The sequence below is a fragment of the Lupinus angustifolius genome, chromosome LG17 (assembly GCF_001865875.1).
Source record: "Lupinus angustifolius cultivar Tanjil chromosome LG17, LupAngTanjil_v1.0, whole genome shotgun sequence".
NCBI lineage: Eukaryota > Viridiplantae > Streptophyta > Magnoliopsida > Fabales > Fabaceae > Lupinus > Lupinus angustifolius.
Window position 1 is genome coordinate 18911800 of NC_032025.1, and position 26606 is coordinate 18938405.

Sequence of the window (26606 nt, forward strand, 5' to 3'; positions counted from 1 at the left end):
GGATCCGAACCACTAATGAATAGTTCAATTCCTAAATAAAATTTGCGGTTAATCGAACCGAACCATATCTTTGTGTTCGGTTCGGTCATTAAATTGTGTCAAAAACCGAACCGGACTTTTACACCCCTACCAATTATGTTGCACCGGAGATTTTTGCGACTAAGAGTGCTTATAAAAAAAATTCACAAAAACACTTTTTAGAAGTGTTTGTTAAGAAAAATATTTTTTAAAATTGATATTTAAAAATGCTTTATTAAATAATATTATTTAAAAGAATTTTTTTCTTTAATTCTCTTTATTAAAATGCTTTGTTCAAATTAAAAAAAAAAGTGGGTTGAATATTCATCCATCCAATCCATTAAAATGGATACATGGATAGAATGGATGGATTGAAATCCATTGGATATGAATGGATTGAAATCCATTGGATATGAATGGATTGAATAATTTAAAAATGTGATGTAATGGATTTATTTGGATTGATGGATAGTTTTCTATCCATCCATTGAGATCCAAATCCAAACCCACCCAATTGCCACCCTTATATAACAAAGAACACTCATTATCACATCACTTAGGGCAGATGTCACCACTTTAATGAAAATTTTCTCTTCAAATCCCTTTACTGTTTATTTATTTTCTCTGTATCCCTTCATATACACCTTCATACATAAGATAAACTCACAAATCCCTTTACATTTTATTTTGTAGTATATATATCCTTATTATTATTATTATTATTATTATTACTACTAGTACCAATTTTTTAAATTGAAACAATAACTCATAGAATATGTGTTGTGAGAATCGGATTGGACCAGACAGTTTGATTAGTTTGATTGATGATCAGACTTAAAAACGACTTTGTATTGTAGTCTTAACCGAATGAGAGTTTGACCGCTTTGAATTGAGAAAATTTCGGTCCGAATGTTGTTAAACCAGGTTAAACCAAATTAACCCGGGAAGTAAACTAGACGGATCACTTAAAAATAAATAAAAAATGTAACACTGCTATAATATTTTGTTTTATTACATCAAAAAAGGATGAATATATTATTACTTCAATACAATTATACATAATTATTAATTATATAAAGTTTTATATTTATATATAATTATATATTTATAGATAAAATTATTAATTATGTATGGGTTCTTCTAGTCATACAAGACGATTTGACCATTTAAACATAATATAAGACCTTTCTTAGATTAACATATGGTTCGGGTTTCATAGTATTGCATAGAATACTCTAATAAACAATCACCATGACCCATATTTTCATTTAATTATTTAATAACTCCATCAAATGATGGCCAACTTAATCATAGCTTATGTTTTAACTCCTCCATATCAATTAAACAATTCATAGCTCACCTTCAATAACATCTCTAAAGTATAAATAAACTACTTTTGAATTTCACCTGAGATCCAGATGAAGGAATGACTCCAAAATGACATTCTTCATTTTTTGTGTCGTTTTATTACATGTCTCTTCGTTTCTCTAATTTTCTTTCACATAATCCATGGTAGGGTTATCGTCTTCCGTTCTTCCAATTTTGTTATAGGGTTATCTTCATCCAACAAATTAATCAGTTTAATTTTACCAAGGATTACAGGGTTATCTTCTTCTAATTTTATTTGCCCCATGTCTTCTTCTTTTGCTTTATATTTACTTAGGTTCTTTGTTTTTTAAAAAAAGTTATTTGTTTAACGTTACCCAATGTTGTAGAGTATGTTTGTTGTTATTTTTAGCTGATACTTTGCTTTCTGTTATGCTGTAATTTTTTCTACATCTCTTCAGTTATGATATTTATGTTCATCTATTTTTGTTTAATTAATACTTTCACTATTTTTCGTTATTGAGAATTTTACATGTCTTATTTGGTCTTAACCTTTTATCACATGTTACTGCTACTATTTGGTCATAACCTTCTTGCTTTTGCTTCTTATTTACTCTTTATATTGATTTCATGTTTCTATCCAATGACCTATTATGACTTAATATTGTTTTTCTATTTTTTGTTTTATTTCACTAACTATTTTCTGCTTTTCTTAGTTTATGATATCCGTGTTCATTTGTGTTTGTTGTTTAATCATTTCAATATTTTTTTAATTTTTTTTTATCTTAACTTTGGTCATAAACTTCTTTGAAGTGTTCATGTTATGTTGTGATTTTTGTAACTTCTCTTGGGTCATGATATTTATGTTCATCTGTTTTTGTTGTTTTATGTTTTCACTAATTTTTCTTTGTTTTAATATCTTAGCTTTGGTCATAACCTTTATTGGCGTGTTACTCTTATGCTGTAATTTTTTTTATTTACTTTTCTTGGATCTTGATATTCATGTTAATCTGTGTTGTTTTATCCTTTCACTATTTTTCTTTGTTGGCCATTTTACATGGTTTATTTGGTCATAATCTTCAATCACATGTTATTTTTAATATTGTAATTGTACTCTTTGTTTCTTCAAATATTTTGGTCCACCGTGTTTGCCTACTTTGCCTACTACGCCAGAATAGCAAAATAACAATGCTTAAAATTGTTATATAATAGTATTTTTGGGGCGCTTTCTATGTGAGCGCAGTAGTAAAGATTATATTCAACATTGTTTGTGAAGCGCGGTAGAAAGTAGACATTTAATGACGTTAAATGTCTACTTTCTAAATAACACAATATATCTCTCACCCATTCTATCAAACATATGACAAACATGTCCAACTCCACCACATTTATAATAGATTTGGTAAATCACCAACAACTCCAACTACATTCAACCTTAATAGATTCCAATTTTGTAAAATAACATATGGGTTACACAAATTGTTCATTCTTTCTCCTCCAATATGCATGTCGTCGCAAAGTGTTCTTGTATTCCTCAATGATCAACGCAAGCTGCAAATACAAATAAAAAATGACATCTCTAAACAAATTGCAAAAGTTATAAAAAAAATACAAAATTAGCACCAATTGATAAAGAAAATTTACCATGGTACTCGAACCATGTGTTCTAAACAAGTAAACCATAGCAAAAAACCTAGAACATCATAGTTGCATAACTTTACAACAAATAAAGATCACACTATTAGTAAAGAGAGAAATAAATACGCTAAAATAAGATAATGGTTTACCTTATGCTTGAATAGAAAAACAAAAAATCAATAACTTGTTTGAAGAAAGAAACTAAAAAGAAAAAATAAAAAAATGTAACTTATGGAAAAGAAAAAAGTAAGAGAAATAATAAATGGAGTGATATGTGTATTATTGTCTGAGTTTTATTTTTTGAATTTGAAAAGATTCTTGCTCACTAAAAAAAACGTTGAACAGTGCTGATTGAAGAAATATTATTAAATATATAATGTATGACCTTTAAAAATGTTTTCTTCAATAAACATTGTTAAAGATAACACCTTTAACAACGTTTTCTTCAATAAGCGCTGTTAAAAATAACACCTTGAACAACGCTTAGTGAAAAAATATTGTTAAATATATGAAGTTTGATCTTCCATAAGCATTGTTAAAGATAACACTTTTAACAACGTTTGTTTATCTTCCGCCTTATATTTAACAGCGTTCAACACATAAGCGTTGTTGAATGAGCGTTGTTAAATATCAATTCTAGCATAGTGGTTATTCTTTCCAAATCAGATTAGTTTTTACTCCGATTTTTATTGTTACTATTTCTTTTATAGTGAATTCTATTATTGTTAACATGAAATAACAGTACAATTTCTATCGATGGCCTGCATATTAAATTGGTTTTCCGAAACCTATAAACAGGCATAAAAAAATTCTTTATTATAGTGTATGCATCATTCATTCTCTTTTCCCACAACACCATAAGGTTGTAGCATATTAAAGGTTATAGTAAACCATTATAATTCATTTCATTAGTTTTGAATCTAAAAATATTTACTTTCCATATTCCTTTCATTTGTAGGTGGGATACATGATCATACAATCAAACTACACATGTTATTTTAAGCTAAGTTTGGTTTGTGTAGATGATCTTAATATAATATTATCAATAGATCATTTTTTCTTTTTTTGTTTTACCTTTAGTGTATTTCAAATGTACTTCTTGATATTCAACTTTTGATATAGATTGTGGTATGTTTGTTTCCACCAATTTATTACTACTTATAATTCAAACATTATTGATATTACTCATGGATAAAAGTAAACTGTCGTGTGCTTACTAGTTCTTAATAAGATAGTAGATACTATGATTGAACAATAAAATAATGTTATAGGTCTTATTGTTAATATGTAGTATGCATACATCTAATAATAAATAATAATCGGTAACTAATAATAAATAAAATATAGTTAATAACATTCAATAAAATAAATTCAAATGTTGAATAATATATAATACAGTAGTTTCTAATAATATATATTATTGAGCGAAGAACATCCAACATCAATAAATTAAATCTTCAAAAAAAGAACCGAACCATATCTTTGTGTTCGGTTCGGTCATTAAATTGTGTCAAAAACCGAACCGGACTTTTACACCCCTACCAATTATGTTGCACCGGAGATTTTTGCGACTAAGAGTGCTTATAAAAAAAATTCACAAAAACACTTTTTAGAAGTGTTTGTTAAGAAAAATATTTTTTAAAATTGATATTTAAAAATGCTTTATTAAATAATATTATTTAAAAGAATTTTTTTCTTTAATTCTCTTTATTAAAATGCTTTGTTCAAATTAAAAAAAAAAGTGGGTTGAATATTCATCCATCCAATCCATTAAAATGGATACATGGATAGAATGGATGGATTGAAATCCATTGGATATGAATGGATTGAAATCCATTGGATATGAATGGATTGAATAATTTAAAAATGTGATGTAATGGATTTATTTGGATTGATGGATAGTTTTCTATCCATCCATTGAGATCCAAATCCAAACCCACCCAATTGCCACCCTTATATAACAAAGAACACTCATTATCACATCACTTAGGGCAGATGTCACCACTTTAATGAAAATTTTCTCTTCAAATCCCTTTACTGTTTATTTATTTTCTCTGTATCCCTTCATATACACCTTCATACATAAGATAAACTCACAAATCCCTTTACATTTTATTTTGTAGTATATATATCCTTATTATTATTATTATTATTATTATTACTACTAGTACCAATTTTTTAAATTGAAACAATAACTCATAGAATATGTGTTGTGAGAATCGGATTGGACCAGACAGTTTGATTAGTTTGATTGATGATCAGACTTAAAAACGACTTTGTATTGTAGTCTTAACCGAATGAGAGTTTGACCGCTTTGAATTGAGAAAATTTCGGTCCGAATGTTGTTAAACCAGGTTAAACCAAATTAACCCGGGAAGTAAACTAGACGGATCACTTAAAAATAAATAAAAAATGTAACACTGCTATAATATTTTGTTTTATTACATCAAAAAAGGATGAATATATTATTACTTCAATACAATTATACATAATTATTAATTATATAAAGTTTTATATTTATATATAATTATATATTTATAGATAAAATTATTAATTATGTATGGGTTCTTCTAGTCATACAAGACGATTTGACCATTTAAACATAATATAAGACCTTTCTTAGATTAACATATGGTTCGGGTTTCATAGTATTGCATAGAATACTCTAATAAACAATCACCATGACCCATATTTTCATTTAATTATTTAATAACTCCATCAAATGATGGCCAACTTAATCATAGCTTATGTTTTAACTCCTCCATATCAATTAAACAATTCATAGCTCACCTTCAATAACATCTCTAAAGTATAAATAAACTACTTTTGAATTTCACCTGAGATCCAGATGAAGGAATGACTCCAAAATGACATTCTTCATTTTTTGTGTCGTTTTATTACATGTCTCTTCGTTTCTCTAATTTTCTTTCACATAATCCATGGTAGGGTTATCGTCTTCCGTTCTTCCAATTTTGTTATAGGGTTATCTTCATCCAACAAATTAATCAGTTTAATTTTACCAAGGATTACAGGGTTATCTTCTTCTAATTTTATTTGCCCCATGTCTTCTTCTTTTGCTTTATATTTACTTAGGTTCTTTGTTTTTTAAAAAAAGTTATTTGTTTAACGTTACCCAATGTTGTAGAGTATGTTTGTTGTTATTTTTAGCTGATACTTTGCTTTCTGTTATGCTGTAATTTTTTCTACATCTCTTCAGTTATGATATTTATGTTCATCTATTTTTGTTTAATTAATACTTTCACTATTTTTCGTTATTGAGAATTTTACATGTCTTATTTGGTCTTAACCTTTTATCACATGTTACTGCTACTATTTGGTCATAACCTTCTTGCTTTTGCTTCTTATTTACTCTTTATATTGATTTCATGTTTCTATCCAATGACCTATTATGACTTAATATTGTTTTTCTATTTTTTGTTTTATTTCACTAACTATTTTCTGCTTTTCTTAGTTTATGATATCCGTGTTCATTTGTGTTTGTTGTTTAATCATTTCAATATTTTTTTAATTTTTTTTTATCTTAACTTTGGTCATAAACTTCTTTGAAGTGTTCATGTTATGTTGTGATTTTTGTAACTTCTCTTGGGTCATGATATTTATGTTCATCTGTTTTTGTTGTTTTATGTTTTCACTAATTTTTCTTTGTTTTAATATCTTAGCTTTGGTCATAACCTTTATTGGCGTGTTACTCTTATGCTGTAATTTTTTTTATTTACTTTTCTTGGATCTTGATATTCATGTTAATCTGTGTTGTTTTATCCTTTCACTATTTTTCTTTGTTGGCCATTTTACATGGTTTATTTGGTCATAATCTTCAATCACATGTTATTTTTAATATTGTAATTGTACTCTTTGTTTCTTCAAATATTTTGGTCCACCGTGTTTGCCTACTTTGCCTACTACGCCAGAATAGCAAAATAACAATGCTTAAAATTGTTATATAATAGTATTTTTGGGGCGCTTTCTATGTGAGCGCAGTAGTAAAGATTATATTCAACATTGTTTGTGAAGCGCGGTAGAAAGTAGACATTTAATGACGTTAAATGTCTACTTTCTAAATAACACAATATATCTCTCACCCATTCTATCAAACATATGACAAACATGTCCAACTCCACCACATTTATAATAGATTTGGTAAATCACCAACAACTCCAACTACATTCAACCTTAATAGATTCCAATTTTGTAAAATAACATATGGGTTACACAAATTGTTCATTCTTTCTCCTCCAATATGCATGTCGTCGCAAAGTGTTCTTGTATTCCTCAATGATCAACGCAAGCTGCAAATACAAATAAAAAATGACATCTCTAAACAAATTGCAAAAGTTATAAAAAAAATACAAAATTAGCACCAATTGATAAAGAAAATTTACCATGGTACTCGAACCATGTGTTCTAAACAAGTAAACCATAGCAAAAAACCTAGAACATCATAGTTGCATAACTTTACAACAAATAAAGATCACACTATTAGTAAAGAGAGAAATAAATACGCTAAAATAAGATAATGGTTTACCTTATGCTTGAATAGAAAAACAAAAAGAACCGAACCATATCTTTGTGTTCGGTTCGGTCATTAAATTGTGTCAAAAACCGAACCGGACTTTTACACCCCTACCAATTATGTTGCACCGGAGATTTTTGCGACTAAGAGTGCTTATAAAAAAAATTCACAAAAACACTTTTTAGAAGTGTTTGTTAAGAAAAATATTTTTTAAAATTGATATTTAAAAATGCTTTATTAAATAATATTATTTAAAAGAATTTTTTTCTTTAATTCTCTTTATTAAAATGCTTTGTTCAAATTAAAAAAAAAAGTGGGTTGAATATTCATCCATCCAATCCATTAAAATGGATACATGGATAGAATGGATGGATTGAAATCCATTGGATATGAATGGATTGAAATCCATTGGATATGAATGGATTGAATAATTTAAAAATGTGATGTAATGGATTTATTTGGATTGATGGATAGTTTTCTATCCATCCATTGAGATCCAAATCCAAACCCACCCAATTGCCACCCTTATATAACAAAGAACACTCATTATCACATCACTTAGGGCAGATGTCACCACTTTAATGAAAATTTTCTCTTCAAATCCCTTTACTGTTTATTTATTTTCTCTGTATCCCTTCATATACACCTTCATACATAAGATAAACTCACAAATCCCTTTACATTTTATTTTGTAGTATATATATCCTTATTATTATTATTATTATTATTATTACTACTAGTACCAATTTTTTAAATTGAAACAATAACTCATAGAATATGTGTTGTGAGAATCGGATTGGACCAGACAGTTTGATTAGTTTGATTGATGATCAGACTTAAAAACGACTTTGTATTGTAGTCTTAACCGAATGAGAGTTTGACCGCTTTGAATTGAGAAAATTTCGGTCCGAATGTTGTTAAACCAGGTTAAACCAAATTAACCCGGGAAGTAAACTAGACGGATCACTTAAAAATAAATAAAAAATGTAACACTGCTATAATATTTTGTTTTATTACATCAAAAAAGGATGAATATATTATTACTTCAATACAATTATACATAATTATTAATTATATAAAGTTTTATATTTATATATAATTATATATTTATAGATAAAATTATTAATTATGTATGGGTTCTTCTAGTCATACAAGACGATTTGACCATTTAAACATAATATAAGACCTTTCTTAGATTAACATATGGTTCGGGTTTCATAGTATTGCATAGAATACTCTAATAAACAATCACCATGACCCATATTTTCATTTAATTATTTAATAACTCCATCAAATGATGGCCAACTTAATCATAGCTTATGTTTTAACTCCTCCATATCAATTAAACAATTCATAGCTCACCTTCAATAACATCTCTAAAGTATAAATAAACTACTTTTGAATTTCACCTGAGATCCAGATGAAGGAATGACTCCAAAATGACATTCTTCATTTTTTGTGTCGTTTTATTACATGTCTCTTCGTTTCTCTAATTTTCTTTCACATAATCCATGGTAGGGTTATCGTCTTCCGTTCTTCCAATTTTGTTATAGGGTTATCTTCATCCAACAAATTAATCAGTTTAATTTTACCAAGGATTACAGGGTTATCTTCTTCTAATTTTATTTGCCCCATGTCTTCTTCTTTTGCTTTATATTTACTTAGGTTCTTTGTTTTTTAAAAAAAGTTATTTGTTTAACGTTACCCAATGTTGTAGAGTATGTTTGTTGTTATTTTTAGCTGATACTTTGCTTTCTGTTATGCTGTAATTTTTTCTACATCTCTTCAGTTATGATATTTATGTTCATCTATTTTTGTTTAATTAATACTTTCACTATTTTTCGTTATTGAGAATTTTACATGTCTTATTTGGTCTTAACCTTTTATCACATGTTACTGCTACTATTTGGTCATAACCTTCTTGCTTTTGCTTCTTATTTACTCTTTATATTGATTTCATGTTTCTATCCAATGACCTATTATGACTTAATATTGTTTTTCTATTTTTTGTTTTATTTCACTAACTATTTTCTGCTTTTCTTAGTTTATGATATCCGTGTTCATTTGTGTTTGTTGTTTAATCATTTCAATATTTTTTTAATTTTTTTTTATCTTAACTTTGGTCATAAACTTCTTTGAAGTGTTCATGTTATGTTGTGATTTTTGTAACTTCTCTTGGGTCATGATATTTATGTTCATCTGTTTTTGTTGTTTTATGTTTTCACTAATTTTTCTTTGTTTTAATATCTTAGCTTTGGTCATAACCTTTATTGGCGTGTTACTCTTATGCTGTAATTTTTTTTATTTACTTTTCTTGGATCTTGATATTCATGTTAATCTGTGTTGTTTTATCCTTTCACTATTTTTCTTTGTTGGCCATTTTACATGGTTTATTTGGTCATAATCTTCAATCACATGTTATTTTTAATATTGTAATTGTACTCTTTGTTTCTTCAAATATTTTGGTCCACCGTGTTTGCCTACTTTGCCTACTACGCCAGAATAGCAAAATAACAATGCTTAAAATTGTTATATAATAGTATTTTTGGGGCGCTTTCTATGTGAGCGCAGTAGTAAAGATTATATTCAACATTGTTTGTGAAGCGCGGTAGAAAGTAGACATTTAATGACGTTAAATGTCTACTTTCTAAATAACACAATATATCTCTCACCCATTCTATCAAACATATGACAAACATGTCCAACTCCACCACATTTATAATAGATTTGGTAAATCACCAACAACTCCAACTACATTCAACCTTAATAGATTCCAATTTTGTAAAATAACATATGGGTTACACAAATTGTTCATTCTTTCTCCTCCAATATGCATGTCGTCGCAAAGTGTTCTTGTATTCCTCAATGATCAACGCAAGCTGCAAATACAAATAAAAAATGACATCTCTAAACAAATTGCAAAAGTTATAAAAAAAATACAAAATTAGCACCAATTGATAAAGAAAATTTACCATGGTACTCGAACCATGTGTTCTAAACAAGTAAACCATAGCAAAAAACCTAGAACATCATAGTTGCATAACTTTACAACAAATAAAGATCACACTATTAGTAAAGAGAGAAATAAATACGCTAAAATAAGATAATGGTTTACCTTATGCTTGAATAGAAAAACAAAAAATCAATAACTTGTTTGAAGAAAGAAACTAAAAAGAAAAAATAAAAAAATGTAACTTATGGAAAAGAAAAAAGTAAGAGAAATAATAAATGGAGTGATATGTGTATTATTGTCTGAGTTTTATTTTTTGAATTTGAAAAGATTCTTGCTCACTAAAAAAAACGTTGAACAGTGCTGATTGAAGAAATATTATTAAATATATAATGTATGACCTTTAAAAATGTTTTCTTCAATAAACATTGTTAAAGATAACACCTTTAACAACGTTTTCTTCAATAAGCGCTGTTAAAAATAACACCTTGAACAACGCTTAGTGAAAAAATATTGTTAAATATATGAAGTTTGATCTTCCATAAGCATTGTTAAAGATAACACTTTTAACAACGTTTGTTTATCTTCCGCCTTATATTTAACAGCGTTCAACACATAAGCGTTGTTGAATGAGCGTTGTTAAATATCAATTCTAGCATAGTGGTTATTCTTTCCAAATCAGATTAGTTTTTACTCCGATTTTTATTGTTACTATTTCTTTTATAGTGAATTCTATTATTGTTAACATGAAATAACAGTACAATTTCTATCGATGGCCTGCATATTAAATTGGTTTTCCGAAACCTATAAACAGGCATAAAAAAATTCTTTATTATAGTGTATGCATCATTCATTCTCTTTTCCCACAACACCATAAGGTTGTAGCATATTAAAGGTTATAGTAAACCATTATAATTCATTTCATTAGTTTTGAATCTAAAAATATTTACTTTCCATATTCCTTTCATTTGTAGGTGGGATACATGATCATACAATCAAACTACACATGTTATTTTAAGCTAAGTTTGGTTTGTGTAGATGATCTTAATATAATATTATCAATAGATCATTTTTTCTTTTTTTGTTTTACCTTTAGTGTATTTCAAATGTACTTCTTGATATTCAACTTTTGATATAGATTGTGGTATGTTTGTTTCCACCAATTTATTACTACTTATAATTCAAACATTATTGATATTACTCATGGATAAAAGTAAACTGTCGTGTGCTTACTAGTTCTTAATAAGATAGTAGATACTATGATTGAACAATAAAATAATGTTATAGGTCTTATTGTTAATATGTAGTATGCATACATCTAATAATAAATAATAATCGGTAACTAATAATAAATAAAATATAGTTAATAACATTCAATAAAATAAATTCAAATGTTGAATAATATATAATACAGTAGTTTCTAATAATATATATTATTGAGCGAAGAACATCCAACATCAATAAATTAAATCTTCAAAAAAAAATGGAGAATGCAACATACCAAAATTAAAACAAATATCATGATGCAACCCTAAGGTCTCATGCCTCAAAATACTAAAAATAAAGGTAATAACATGAGTTCAAATCTTTAAATAAATTTCCTTTTAATTTATTCAACTCCATACTCCTTCGAAATAATAAAAAATTAAAACGAATAATAATTTAAACTATCTAAAGTAATAAACTTAGAAATAGTAGTGCTGGTACTTTTTTCTTCAAAAAATAAATACTTATTATCAAGTCACACCACATATTACTATATTAATGTTTCAATAAAATCTTCATTCATTTTTGAATGATATTAATTATTTATTATTCCTCCAACATTAAATGTGAATTCTGATGTTGAATTTATAAAGCAAATATATTCATAACAATTTTTTATAATACCTTGTACTTCATCAAGTTCTTTTCTATTTGTCCAATGCATTAAAAGAGTTACTATCATCCTTATTGTTAGTTATAAAAGCACGGTCGTCAAGATAAGAATCACAATCATATTTCATTACGGGAACATTAAAGGAAAAACATTCAAGGTTTGAAATCAAACTTCCATTCACAATTTCCCTGTAACCCTCTAGAACATGGGAACATTCAAGGTTTGAAGGACAATCCTAATTTAAAATTTAACAAAAAATGGGAAAATGGGCATGGCTCAAAAGCTAAAAGGTTAAAAGACCAAATCACTTTTAACTAAAATTTATATTTATCAATGCAGTATCCATTTACATTTGTGAGTAAAAATGAAAAGAATGGGAGATAAATGGAATCAGCTATTTTCATTTCATATTTACTTCCATTTACAAATTACAATCAATACCAATGTTCCTCACAACTCAGGAACAAAGAACTAAATTCATCCTTATCATCACTGCCATGAGAGGAGGGAAAATGCATAATATCATTTTCATGACGATGCCACCTTGGGCACTTCCAACCATCTCCACACCATCAGCAAGCCGGTACCATCTCCGGTGAAGAAGAGGCCCTCGGGACCTATCTCAATCGATCGAACTACTTGTTTTGCAAATAAGCGACCCCTTTCTAAAAATCTGCACAGTTAAAAATATACAAGGTCAAAGGGCTGTGACAGAACACATATATACAAAACAAGACAGCGAGTTTAAGTTCACTCACGATGGCAATTCATATAGTCGAACTGAATTATCTGCAGAGGAGGAAAACAAAATAGGCTTCCCTTCTGCATCACTCATCCCATTAAGTGCAAGAATACCCTATAATGAAGTAATAACAATATTAATTGGGCGAATCTCAGCTTGATTTATACAAATGAAAATAACAACCAAATGATATTTGACAAAAACAAAACAAAAATCATACTTATAAATAGACGTTACACTGACTATGAGACTTACATTTTCTTCGGTGTGTGTATATGCCACTTTTATAGTACCCTCTTCAGTGGCGACCCAGATCTTAATCGTGCAATCAGATGAACTTGATAGCAAAAAACTATCCCAACAAATAAGGGATGTTACCATATCAGTATGCCCATTAAGGGTCATTTTGCACTGTAATGTATCAAGGTCCCAAACCTGAAGAAAATAATAACAAATTGTTCTCAGACAAGTAAGAGTGTTGAAAGAAACAGCAAGCAATTGTGTAGCTAACATGAAAAACACTGTAAAACATATTGGATTTTCCTCATACACATGTAAAACAATTTACAAAAACTACACTAATGTATTGTTACAAGGTTGAACAAAAAAGACAGACCAAGAATGCAAATTGCTACCACAGTACGAAAAAGTGATAATTAAATGATTTCAAATTTGTCCAATCTGCAATCTAGTGAAATCAAACATCCTTTGAAAATCTGTAGAGGTAGAAACTCCTCATTGACGGAAAATAGACTTACCTTTATGCTATGGTCCATGGATCCTGAGAAAAGCATCTTGCCACCGACCGTCAGACACACTATAGCTTTAGTGTGGCCACTGAGTGATGCAGCCAATTCGAAAGGAGAATTAGCATCAGAACTGCCTCTCCATGCAGAAATAATACCATCCTGCAATTCAAATGATCAGATGCTACGTAAATCATTTGATGGCAGAAAAAAAACTGTTTAAAATGCTAGAGAAAATTCTGGTCGAAGAACAAAACTATTACTATCTAACAAAAATAAAAGGACGTGTGAACTGGTTACATGAGAACCATAAACTGCTGTATGAGTAGTTACCTGCGCTGCAGCAAAAAGTATATCATTGCCAACAACCATCGCAAGGACTTTTCCTCTAGGTCCATCAAGAGTAAACTCCATAGAAGTTTGAATATTCCAAGCCTTCACAACAACCACAGTGACATGATCAGCTTATATATAATGCTACAATATATAAGGAATGACCATGCAGTGAAACAAAATGAGGAATGAAGTAAAAGCTTACCTTGACAACATTGTTTAAACCTACAAAAATCCAAGGACCCTCACTGATCAAAGAATTAACTTCGCTACCACAATTTCTCACATTAGTACATTGACCAGTATGGCAATCCCATGTCCGAACTATTCCATCAGTGCTTCCAGAATAAAGTTTGTCCGATCCTACTGGAATTGTAATCCCAGTGACAACCTGTTGCCAAAAAATGCAATTTAAGTACTATAAAAATAGAAGCCACACAATTTTTAGTGTTTGCTGGAAATTTTAGAAAAAAGGTATGTCTTAAAATCATCCTACCATACACACCCGGTATAATATGTCATTGTTCTTAGTTCCCAACTTCAACAGTATAAACTTATAACACTCTGTGGCTTTAAATAGTAATGAGTTCAAAATTAGTCAAACACAATCATAGTATTCGGATAATTGAAGTAGTACCTTCTTGTGTTCTTTAAGCTTTGCTAATGTTGAAAAGCCATCACCGGTAAACCATGAATGCAAATTCTGGCAATTGTCACCTTTTACACAATTGTCATTCACCCAATATCTACACAGAGTCTGTGATGGCTTCTTTGTAACACTCTTCTCATCTCCGGTTTTGTTGGTCTCTCTAACCGTCACTGCCTTTGAGTTATACTTGGGGTTCGTTGTCGTCTTCTCATCAGAGTAATGAGAATGAGGGTTCCTTGTATACCGATAAGCATTTTTGGGTTTATTATACTGAGGAGTATAATATGACGACGACGATGGTGTTACACTATGCAGAAACCTGCAAGGATTTCTATTGCATCTCCCAGCTAACCAATAAGAACATGGTTTCCGGCCAAAATGTTGTTCATTCCTCTGTACTGGTTTTATATCCATAGTAATTCTCTGAAGAAGAAAAAACACAGTATCAAAAAACTAGTTCATTATTTTTCGTGCTTTTTCAAATGATCAGAACCCCATAACTATGGAAACTTGTCAAGAAACCTAATAATTCAAAGATTAAAACCTAATAATTCCAAGATTACCTTAATCACCCAGTTTCTTTAATTATCAATTAATAAAACCTAATGATTCCTACGATTAACTTAAATAACAATTTCTTTAATCATCGATTATAATCAACTAAATCTACTAATCATATTGAATAAAAGCTCATAAAGAGAGAGTAAAATGAAAAAGATTAAAAGAAACCTGAAAGTGGAAAAGGCAGAAGAGAATTGAATTGAATAGTATTAGAGTGTAGTGAGAGAGTAAGAGAGTGTAGTGAGTGAAAGAATGTTACAGCGACTCATTCATATATATAGTTATCGCGCGTGATCTTTTTTGGGTATAATTATGGCGCGTGATTCTTTTTTGGGTATAATTATCGCGCGTGATTGTGTTTTTGGGTATAATTATGGCGCGTAAGCAACTAAACAACAACCTCTTTTGTTTTTTTAATAAAAAAGAGGACAACCTTAACTTAAGCGTTATATCTATGTACTAATTAATATATCTTCCTAATAAGTTAAAACTAAATAATCTCACGTTACAACTTCATAAATTACATTATATCACAATTTTTTTGAGACATTAAATTACATTATATAATAATTTATTAAAAAAAATCTTTTTTTTCTTAAATTATCCATACGAGCCGCCCGCATTGCCCATTAAAAATAAATATCGATCAATCCACTTATGTGAATAAAATATAATGAAACTTAAAAAGATAAATTTTTGTGCCCACAACTCTATAACTATTGAATAAATTATACTATTATCTATTGAATTTTAGCGAAATTATACAAATCATCTCTCACTATTTTACATATATACAACCCCTAAATTTTATATTTTCATTACAGTGACTACCCCTGCACGTGAAATAAGTGTAATATTTTAAACATAAAATGTGATAAATACAATTTAGTTAAACAAAACATGCTATATCGTGGAGACAAGTCCAAATAATATATGAGTCAATACTTCTTTATTATTTTTGGTTCGTTACGATACAATATAAGAGCGATTTAAACAATATCTCTTTAGAATTGTTGATGCATTTTGTAACAAGAAATAATAAAGATACATTGTTTTGTATATTATTTGGACTTATCTCCATAATATACCATGTTTTGTTTAACTTAATTGCATTTATCACATTTTTTGTTTAAAAAATTATATTTATTTCTCATACAGAGGTGATTAGTGTAATAAAAGTAAAAAAAAATTAGGGGTTTATGTAGTTGTAGAAAAGTTAAAATAGTTTGTAAAATTTCACTAAAACTCATTAGATATGAATCTAATTCTATATGATGATATAATAATTGTTTTCAATGCAAACAATTCTTCAATGAGATTTAGCCTTCGTAGTATAATTTATAAAATATATATGCTTCCTTAGCATCAGCAAGTTCTTAATGCAACAGAGAAAAATCTTAGCTAGTTTTCACGTAGACCTGGTTGCATTCAAATAAAATTGAAAACAAGGTATATATGATTGTGTTGTGGACTTGTAGGCAAATTGAGCAACTATCCAGCTTGAGAAAATTATAAGTCAAATTAACCAACTCAATAGAATCTTAGACTCATATTTAACAATATTTTTTGTCCCAAAAACTGTATTACCTATGTACCACATACTCTTGAATTAATGTTAAAACTTCAAATTTATTTGTTTTGTAGAATGAGTTGTGAAGTTGTGTCATTTATTTATATTTTGTGGTTGTTAAGTGATACTTTTATATTGATATATGTTTTATAATTTAAATTTTGAATTTGTTAAAGACTTAAAGTTGTTTGTTTATGTGAATTTTGAGTAGATTATAAATATGAATTATAAATTTGAGTATGTACCTATTTGAGAAAAAAATTGTTATAGGCACCAGTACTGAACCACCAGTTGAACCACTATACCAGTACCCTGACTAATTTGTTAACTGATACAGTTTTAACAACACTGCATTAAATATTACTATACAAATAGTGGTAGATAAGAAATTTCAGTATTTTAATATGCAACATGTCTAGAACATATGACTTCATTTATAATGGCTTTTATAGACAATATATTAAAGCAATATTATTAATATCGTACTGGTTACTAAACTGGTCAGAATACTGATATAGTGGTATAATGGCTTAACTGGTAATTCACTGATTAAACTACGTACCAGTAAAGTTAGATATATATATATATATACATATTTTTCTACTAACATTAATGTTGAAAAATCAATAAATAGGACAATATCAACTTTTACTTATACAATTTGTTAAAAGGAAAAAATATATCACTTGATGGTAGACCTTTCTTTCTCTCCGAAAATGTGTCTTTTTTCCTAAGATTGGGATCGCTAAATGTAAATAAAATAAAATAAAGAGAATCAAATCGCACCATCTCTGTAATAAGTGAAATCCTCTTTTTCTCCTGAAGTTGTCGGAATTATTCGTAATAAGATATTGGCTACAATTGATAAGGTCTTATCAATAAAATTTCCTTCCACTTCATCTTTGTTTAGGCAGAGGAGCGGGAAAAAGTGTTGGTAAGTAACTTAGTGCATCCCTATTTAAGTAAATGAAAATAAATATGAATGTGTGTTAAACTGGCATGAAAGAAATGGAATTGTTTCTGTTATTGATCGAAGAAATATATAAAGAAGAAGGTCTTTCTTTTCCTTTATTATCTGACTTTGAAGTCCGAGCCTTTATAGATAGAATGAAGAGTATGAGTGATAATGAATGTGAAGTACCTGCTAATCAGCTATATGATCCTATAATGGAACCGTTGATTCGATCAGCGTTTGCACACCTTCTTTATATGAATAAAATTAATATGGATAGTCCTAACATTAAGGCCTTCCATCCTAATTTTATAAGATTCAAATTTTTGGATGATTTGGTAGCTTCCAAGGGTACTGTAACATTAGGGTCTTTTAGACTTTTTGAACTAATGCCTAGTTCTGCTTCTATGGATAAAACTAAACTCATGCAGAAGGTTGAGGATTTGATACGTTCCGTATCCATATTATCCACATTTTATCCGCGGTATTCCCCCTATGAGATAAAAAGAAAAAAAAAACATGATTATATACAAAAGAAGAGGAATAGAGCTATTCTCTATGACTAGAGAAACAAGCGGTGTTATTTTAATTACGAGTGGGATCTTAATTGAAGGTATGTAGTTTCATAAAATAATTACGGGAATAGAATTCAGGCTGAAAAGCGCGAGACACAGAGTCAGGGGTTTACAGAAAGTGGAATGTGGAATGGATAAAGAGAAGAGGTCGACTAGAGCGCCAACAAAAGGCCAAAGAGACAAAGAACCACCAGCGGCTCCACCTACCTGGCGAAATCACAGATCCACTGACGCTGCATAGGATGAGCCGCTTAAATGGCGCCCTCCTTTTCCTTTCTTCGGAAGTTTTTGGGGGGATCGAACCCCGCTATACTAGTCTGATCCAACTAGAGTTGGACCAGACTGAAGCACCCTCACTTCCGGCTAAGCTGGACGAGATCCGGAGGAGGGAGCTTGCTCGGTTTGGCTTCTTCTTCTTAGACTAAATCGCGATAGCGAAACCAAGCCGTATAAAGGCAAACAGCCCTTCAAGCATAGCAATAGCTAAGCCTACTTATTGCCTTCCCCCCTTTATTCGGGGACTTGGGCCTTACAAGCTCATAAAATGGCAATTCTTCGCGTTTTCCTCATACAGAAGAACAACGGATTGAAGAGGACAGGACAACCGGGAAGGGAAGCCTGACATAGTAGATATTTATTTGAACAACGGAACTTAAACCGGTACCAGAAAGCAAACAAGAGATGGAATTTTAAATGGAACAGATGACCGACCTACAATAAGACTAAAATGGAATTACTAATTCCATTCTCTAAGACGAACTAAAGGAATGTCTCTAAGCAGCCAAGGCCAAGAGCAAGCAGGAGTGGTCCTATCTGCCTAGAAGGATTCGATAAAGAGAATGTGAGTGGGCGGGGGATCAATGGACACAGAAAGATAAGAGCAAAAGGCACTAAGTTCTTTATGTGAAAGAAAGGAGCAGCAGGTTAGACTTTTACACTTTCCCGAAGATAGCTCAAAGCAATAAGATGAAAGATGGGATGAGATGCTAGCCTTAGCGCAGAAGATCCATCATGGAGCCTTAGGCCACTACCGAGCAGCAATGGAGGATCATAAGACTTGAGAGAGGATCCCTACTTGAAAAGGCGGAGACATCTTGTTGCGACAAATCGAGTTTCAAAAGCCCATTTATCAATCACATTTTCAGGCACACCAGTCAAAGAGCCATCGGACCCATGAAAGTTCCCTTTTTTTACTAATATACAAGGCCTTTGCCGGGATGTCTTTCATCAAGCAAAAGAGGGGCAGTAAATGGAATAAACTAAGCAAGAGATCAACTAAGCAAGAGAATTAACTAACCCCAAGGGATGATCTCGGATTGAAATCCAAGGCATGGTCCCATTGAAAGCCCAGGTTTTCAAATAAAACAGAAAAAAAAAATTGGATTTCAATAAAGTCCAAGGGGGTATGATCCCAATAAAGATAGGATTTATTTTCAGTAATTTTGGACGAAGCAGCGGGCATACCAGAAATGGATTGTAAGGAATGGTAGATGGAGCAAGGATGCATAGCAGGCTTAAAAGACGAGACAAGTAGGACGCCCTTTAAGTGAGAAGGGGCCGAGCTTTCCTCTACTACTCATTGGAGCTAGCATACGAAATTTTCCGTTGAAGGGTTCAACTATCAGGGTGGCCATTGCGAGCGATATTCACCTTCAAGAGTCATTGAGCCTACGCCTATTTCATTACTCTCGAAGAGCTCATCAAAGAGCTAAGGGATGAGAAAAGGAGGAGGTGGAATTTCTTTCAACTATAACATTTATTACAACATCTTACAACACTAAATATTACAGAAAATTACAGAGAATTCGGTAAGGGGATAGAAGCAAATCCTGCACCCGATATGTCAAAGCAGCTTGAAGCCCTGCAACTCGCGCATACTGATGAAAGGGAAAAAGCAGGCCAATTCACGCATCTTCCGCAGAGTACCAGCGCCAGCCCTATGAGCCAACTTTCCATTTGTTTTTTCAGCAAAGAGCAATCGGACCTGTGAAAGTCACATATTTTACTAATATACACGGGCTTCTTAGAGGATGTCCTGTTTAAGCAGCAGCCAAGGCGCCAAGACCCGTTGTTGACAAATCAGGTCTCCTCAAAAGCCCAATATAACGCATTTGGAGGGCACGCCGGTACAAGGAGCCAAGCCTTCATAATAAGACCCGTAAAGGTCTCGTTTTTGACAATAAACATGGGCTTTTGAGAGGATTCTTTAATCAACCAAAACCTGCAACAGAGTCCTTAATTTCTACCACTAACAAGTGGAGAGATGTTCCATTCCCAATGGCATAAGAAGGATGCAAGCTTGGACAAGATCTTCTTCGTCCGAACTTGGACAGGAGATGCAGCGCGCTTAGCGTCGGAAAGATCCCTCTACATGGGTGTGCTATATGAGGATGAGGATGAGGATGAGCATGAGGATGAGGAGGAGCATGAGGATGAGGATAGGAGGAGGATGAGTATAGGAGGAGGATGATGAGGATGAGGATGACGATGAGGAAGAGGAAAGNTTAGAGGATGTCCTGTTTAAGCAGCAGCCAAGGCGCCAAGACCCGTTGTTGACAAATCAGGTCTCCTCAAAAGCCCAATATAACGCATTTGGAGGGCACGCCGGTACAAGGAGCCAAGCCTTCATAATAAGACCCGTAAAGGTCTCGTTTTTGACAATAAACATGGGCTTTTGAGAGGATTCTTTAATCAACCAAAACCTGCAACAGAGTCCTTAATTTCTACCACTAACAAGTGGAGAGATGTTCCATTCCCAATGGCATAAGAAGGATGCAAGCTTGGACAAGATCTTCTTCGTCCGAACTTGGACAGGAGATGCAGCGCGCTTAGCGTCGGAAAGATCCCTCTACATGGGTGTGCTATAAAACTAGGAGAAGAACATAACTAAACGGATCAATTCCTTTGACCGGTCGTTTCGAGCTTCCAGTTATTCTGGATTGCTAACGTGGTTCGATGACGCCGACGAAGGGAACCAGCGGAAAGGCTCTCAAAGGCAGGCGCGTAGCATAGGCGGACTCATAGGATAAGGCTGTGCGTGTGAATCCCAACTATTCTGCTCCTTTTAATTCATTATATAAATATAAATGGCTACTCGACCTATTTGGAAAGAGCTACTCTAAAGCCTATTCTATTGGTAACTTTTCAGTCGAAAGGCTTTCAGTTTCAGAGATAACTTTTCTCAGGCCAAGACCGTAGGAATAAAAAAAACCACTTCTCATTCAGGAGCGGGAAAGGAAAGATGAATTAAGCGGTCATCGAGATCTTTACAGAAAATAAAAGCATTACAGTAAATTCAAAGCCATGAACAACAAAAAGGGGATTGACTGAGAAGTAGAGCTTAGCGATCAGGATCAAGTTAAAGCAAGGAATCCTAGACATCCCTCAGGCTCGTTTAAATAAATTATGGGAGTAGTAAGATTTTAGAGTATGACATTCTCGATGAAAGCAAGGAGTTGACCCAGGAGGCAAAGAGGGAATTTTATAATTCTCTAATCCGGTACAAAGGAGAAGGAAGAGGTGGATTCTTTGGCGAAGATAAAGGCTTTTCCTGATCAGATCTTTCCTGGTATTCGTAGATCGGAGCCGGGTATGAACTCATAAATAATTTAAGCGGAAGAAGAGGTTAGGATTAACTAGCGCAGGAGAGAGAGTCTTTCATTGGCTAAGAAGCTCTTTTCGGCAACAGAATCGTACTCCTATTCATATTCTTTCTCGCTGCTTTTTGGCGTAGTAAAGTACCCAAGGGAATAGCCCGTCGGCCTTCTTCTCCTACTTGTCCTTAAGCGCTGGTTCTATTCACGATGGTTCAGGTTCGAGCAGCTAAACTAACGGAGGAAGGTTTGGAGGGAAAGATAATAATAGATCGACTTAGAGCGGTAAGCTTATTCTCTGGTTTCAATATCAAGAGTGTTACGCAAACAAGGGATATACACTAGGGTACGAGACCGACTAAACGGATTGGAAATGCAGCTCAGTCAAGAGATTCGGGTTAGGCGGAAATGGCATATCCAGGGCACGGCGCAGAGGATGTTCCGGTATTGTCAAAATAAGATAGGAACGAGGTGGCATTGGAGTGAAAGAAAGCATTGGAGTAAGTTAGTTACAATTGACATTGAAGAAGAACTTGAAGACTAGGCGCCAAAGACAGGGGCTCTTTCTCTAGTAGTGGACTAATCTTGATATTCCTAAAGCAGTAAGCGAAAGAAGAGGTTAGAACCAGCTCCACCGGCTAAAGGGACATGGACTCTTCAGAAGGCTCAGGTTTAATAACAGAATCTGAATCAGTAGCTTTAGGTATAGGGATTCCGGTTCTAACTAAACAATAAGGTAATGGGGTAGAAGAACTTCCGGAAGCGGTAACACGTTTGAACCTACTTCTTTTTTTTTACGATCGATTTCTCTTTATTTCCTTTTTGGCTAGTCTACCTACTTGCCCGACTCACCGGTACTATTGGAGCCTTCCTGACTGCAGTAGCTGTAGTAGTTGCAGTAGGAATAGTCGCCAAATAGACTGAATTAGTCTGAGTGCCATAGTAGGATTCCCTTCGTCACCTTCCCTTTGCNAGTAATCTGTCAAAGAATAGACAAGAGAAGTTGCATCCTCCTGGTGGAAGGTGCAGATTCCATAAATTATCAGCTGTGGGAATAACCTCAGTCTTTTTTAAGTTTAAGAAGAATGGGTTCTTTAAGAAGAGGTTGTGCTAGAATCAGCAGCTATAGAATCTGCCTTACCTTCTTGACTGGTGTTACCGGTATGGGAGTACGAGTAGTTGGTGGTGAAGGCAATGAACATTGTCGTGGGGGCTATTACTTTACTTCACCCGGTGCCAGTTCTTTTTGGTGAATGCGTAGACCCCAAATATCCTTTAAGGTGGTGAAATAGAAGCTCTTTAAATAGCCTTTGGCTTACGTAAGATCTATCTCTTCTCTAACAGCTATTCTTTGAAAGAGCTTTCGCACTTCAAATCAGATAGCGAAAGTCAAAGCTAGTTCCTCTTCAAATATACTACCGCTACCTTAATCCTATCAAATCTTTATATTTATCCTTTGAATTACTCATATATCTCCTATGTATTAATTTTATTTCGCACCGGAAACTATTCTAGGAGAAGTTCGAATCCGTTCCGTTCGGATATTGATCGGTCTTGGTTTGACATGGTTTACGCGTTACTGGTTCCCGGAAGAGTTAATATCTCCATTAGCTAAACCCTTTCTTACCCTGTCTTTGGACTCGTATTTTGTTTGTACACAATCAACGGAGGCCTCCCCGACATATGTTGCAACGTCTTCAATAGCATGTTCTTACTTCGTCTTTCCCTTAATAAGTCATCAAATTTGGTGCTTTTTGATCCCCAGTTGCTATGGGGAACAAAGGAATAAATACAATCGATTCCTCTATTTAAGTGGTTCTCGCTTCTCCTTTTTCCTGTTCCTAACTCTTCCCCGGGTAGTTCCCAATGTTTGGTACTTTCTATACTTCGTGGGTGCAACATCAACAAATTCGCTCATGATCAAGTTACAACCTAAGATCTATGACCATATTATGCTAACTGTTCGTATTTCGTTCATTCCATCGGTATGCTCTCAGGTACCTGTAATTTTTATCTGTTTGCCAGAACCAAGGGGTCTTTCTGTGGAAACCTTCACGAACAATCGTCGTTTTTTGATGGTTTTTCCGCTTCTCACCGCTGCTCTTTCCACACCTCCGGATATCTGGTGCCAAATCGTCGCCCCTTTCCTTATTTCTTCGATAATAGAGTTGACTATCTTTGTGGCATCGATTGTACAAGTTCGTGAAGAGGCTGGACGAGTGGAATGAGGGAAAGCGGCTCGATTGACAAAAAATAAGAGTAGCCCCCTAGAACCTGGCAAAGTAACTATCAATGAATTCCCGAGCAATTATCAACCAACATATGCGATTCATTCCCGTATTATAACACAAAGAAGACTTATAAATAAAGCAGTTAGGAAGTCCTAGACTTGAAGCCAGGCTGCTTTATTATTCTATTGAGTTGCCTACCCTCAGGTCATTCGCTGCCTTAAGCCCTACAGTTTCTTCGCTAGCCGTTGTTGGGACTTAGTTAAGAGTTAGCCTAGAAAGGCTTTGAAAGCAAGTCAAGCATTCCAATCCCAGCGGATTAATCAATAGCAGTAGAGTCGTAAACAAGAACAGCAGAGTTTACAGCTGAACAAGTAACTTCCTTAGAGCGTGAACAAAACAATAAGTTAGGTCGTTTGATTAGAAAATTCCTACTCTTTGTTTAGGAGAGTTATTGAACAATATAAATGAAGGCGAAGAAGAATCATCGAACTAATGGACTTACCGCTCATACAGCTCCCAGCCAACAAGCAGTTAGCCTTCTTTTCCAAGGAATTAAAATGTGGATGACTGGACATCAGCAATAACAGGAGCCGAGCTTTCACAAAAACATAAAAACCTACCATATCATTTAAGGGGTACTAAAATCAACGTGTCAATCATCCCTACCCCGGATCTTTGGACTTAATGTCAGATTCTTTTCTGGGCCCGGGTTAAATATATGTCTTCAGCCGTATTTAACTTCTTGTTGCTGCTTGGGCACTTGGTTGAACCGGTACCTCAACAGCACTTGTCTTTGCCTCTCTCTGAGCAAGGTATGTAGGGTGCTCTATACCTTATTTGATTTTCTGCTTCTCTCTAGACTTGCTTCCTCCCTGGATCATTAAGTCCTTAAGTAAGGAAGTCAATAGTCGTCCCGGTAGTGGGAAAAGTCCGTCCGATTGCCTAGTAGCCCCAGTACTATAGATAGGGAAGGCCTATTCTTCGTATAGGCAAAGCCTCACTATCTTATATCTGAAACCCTGAAAATGATTCCATTTTTTATTTGATAAGCATGTGATTCGCATCTTGGTCTTCCAGCCTCGATGAAAGCCCACAGAAGGGCAAAAGCACGACAAGCCTACCCATCATCAAAGCAAGCCCAAGTCTATGCAAGAAGGCCAAGGTCCTGTCCTCCGGATCTATCCAAATTAAAAGAGTTGGGCTACATAAAAGATCCTATTCTGAAATGGAAGCCTAATCGTTTTTGACGGTTGGAGGCAGTTTGTAAGTTTCAGTACTCACTGGTTCAAATAGTGACTTCGGGACAGAGATAGTGAATCCTTTCTATTCTCCAAGGAAAGGACTCAGCATCCACAGCTCCGCCCGGCCTTTCCCAACCAAAACCAAAAAAGGGAGAGCTTGAAGAGGACATATGGCCGAGGATCGAAGAAGCAAGGGATGACCCTTTCCAGATGACCAATAGAGGTTGGACAGATTCCTGTTACCATAAGGAGGAGATAATAAGGAATTAGCTGCTCTATACTTTGCTATAGTTGAATTAACTCCTAGGCCTTAAAAGAGAGCATTTTCTCGCATGTTTAGCGCCGAGAGCTTTTAAATTTATCTATCGAAAAGAGGGCATATAGCCCGAGTCCTGAATACTTTAAAGACCGATTACGACTGTTGCAAGAGTGGACACCCTTTCCGACAAAGGACGGGAATCGTACTGATAGAAAAGGACATATAGCTAATTACATAACCTCTAACTCCTCTGTCTACCTGTACCCGAGTGCTTAACGGGAGGAGAGATCTTTCATAAAGAAAGAGCACATCGAACGTGATATCGCATATCTATCTAAGATACCAAGCACGGGATGAGCCAAAAGCAAAGCAAGCAACAAGGGATGCATATCAGGTATTAAGGGCGACTCTTCTAAAAAAAGAAGGGATTCGCGTTAAGAGATAAATTCCCAATTAACGAGACTGATTCCGTATGCCCGTCTAAGCGAGAGTATGGGTTTCCGGCTAGTCTTTGAAGTCTTGTAATGGATTCTTCTGGTTGGGTTGTAGCGCGGGTTTCCGTTGGGTGAACCCTTATCGATCTTCTTCTTGTTTGGTAAGCGGCTTCTTGCCTGGCGCATTACTCTCCTTTAAGTTTATTTTACTACTCTTTTCTTTCCCGCATTCTTTCATTTCTTTCGTATAGGGAGTTGATTAAGTTTACTGTCTTCCCTACTCTATAATTTTCTTCAGCGGTCTAAGCTTCTCTGCCCGCTTTGCATTACGTATATAAGTCGATTCGGTAATCATTCCGTTAGCTCTTCATCCCGTAA

General features: G+C 33.1%; 2 protein-coding genes across 3 annotated transcripts; one reads left to right on the plus strand and one right to left on the minus strand.

Moving 5' to 3' along the window:
• Positions 12720-15615, minus strand: LOC109330615 (zinc finger CCCH domain-containing protein 48-like). Of its 2 annotated transcripts, XM_019564865.1 has the most exons (8): positions 15542-15615; positions 14801-15235; positions 14369-14554; positions 14164-14265; positions 13843-13992; positions 13340-13519; positions 13101-13198; positions 12720-13015 (listed from the first exon to the last, which is right to left on the minus strand). In XM_019564865.1, exons 2-8 carry the CDS (start codon positions 15224-15226, stop codon positions 12871-12873), a joined length of 1287 nt encoding a protein of 428 aa, XP_019420410.1. In that variant the 5' UTR covers positions 15227-15235; positions 15542-15615; the 3' UTR covers positions 12720-12870. The 2 variants fall into 2 exon arrangements, with proteins under 2 accessions (XP_019420410.1, XP_019420411.1); XM_019564866.1 differs by lacking the exon at positions 13101-13198 and having other exon boundaries at positions 12867-13015.
• Positions 22274-24333, plus strand: LOC109330940 (uncharacterized tatC-like protein ymf16). The gene is made up of 5 exons (XM_019565205.1): positions 22274-22348; positions 22443-22507; positions 22667-22733; positions 23128-23312; positions 23556-24333. The coding sequence occupies exons 1-5, from the start codon at positions 22274-22276 to the stop codon at positions 24289-24291; spliced, it is 1128 nt and encodes a 375-aa protein (XP_019420750.1). The 3' UTR covers positions 24292-24333.

Bases quoted from the DNA above. Each gene is read 5' to 3' on its own strand.
- LOC109330615 (XM_019564865.1), bottom strand. From the start codon at position 15,226: ATGGATATAAAACCAGTACAGAGGAATGAACAACATTTTGGCCGGAAA. The intron at 14,555-14,800 runs GTACTACTTCAA...TTTTGGCAACAG, and splicing joins AGCTTAAAGAACACAAGAAG to GTTGTCACTGGGATTACAAT. The intron at 14,266-14,368 runs GTAAGCTTTTAC...GTTGTTGTGAAG, and splicing joins GTTTAAACAATGTTGTCAAG to GCTTGGAATATTCAAACTTC.
- LOC109330940 (XM_019565205.1), top strand. From the start codon at position 22,274: ATGGTTCAGGTTCGAGCAGCTAAACTAACGGAGGAAGGTTTGGAGGGA. The intron at 22,349-22,442 runs GTAAGCTTATTC...TTGGAAATGCAG, and splicing joins TAATAGATCGACTTAGAGCG to CTCAGTCAAGAGATTCGGGT. The intron at 23,313-23,555 runs GTGAATGCGTAG...GTATTAATTTTA, and splicing joins CCCGGTGCCAGTTCTTTTTG to TTTCGCACCGGAAACTATTC.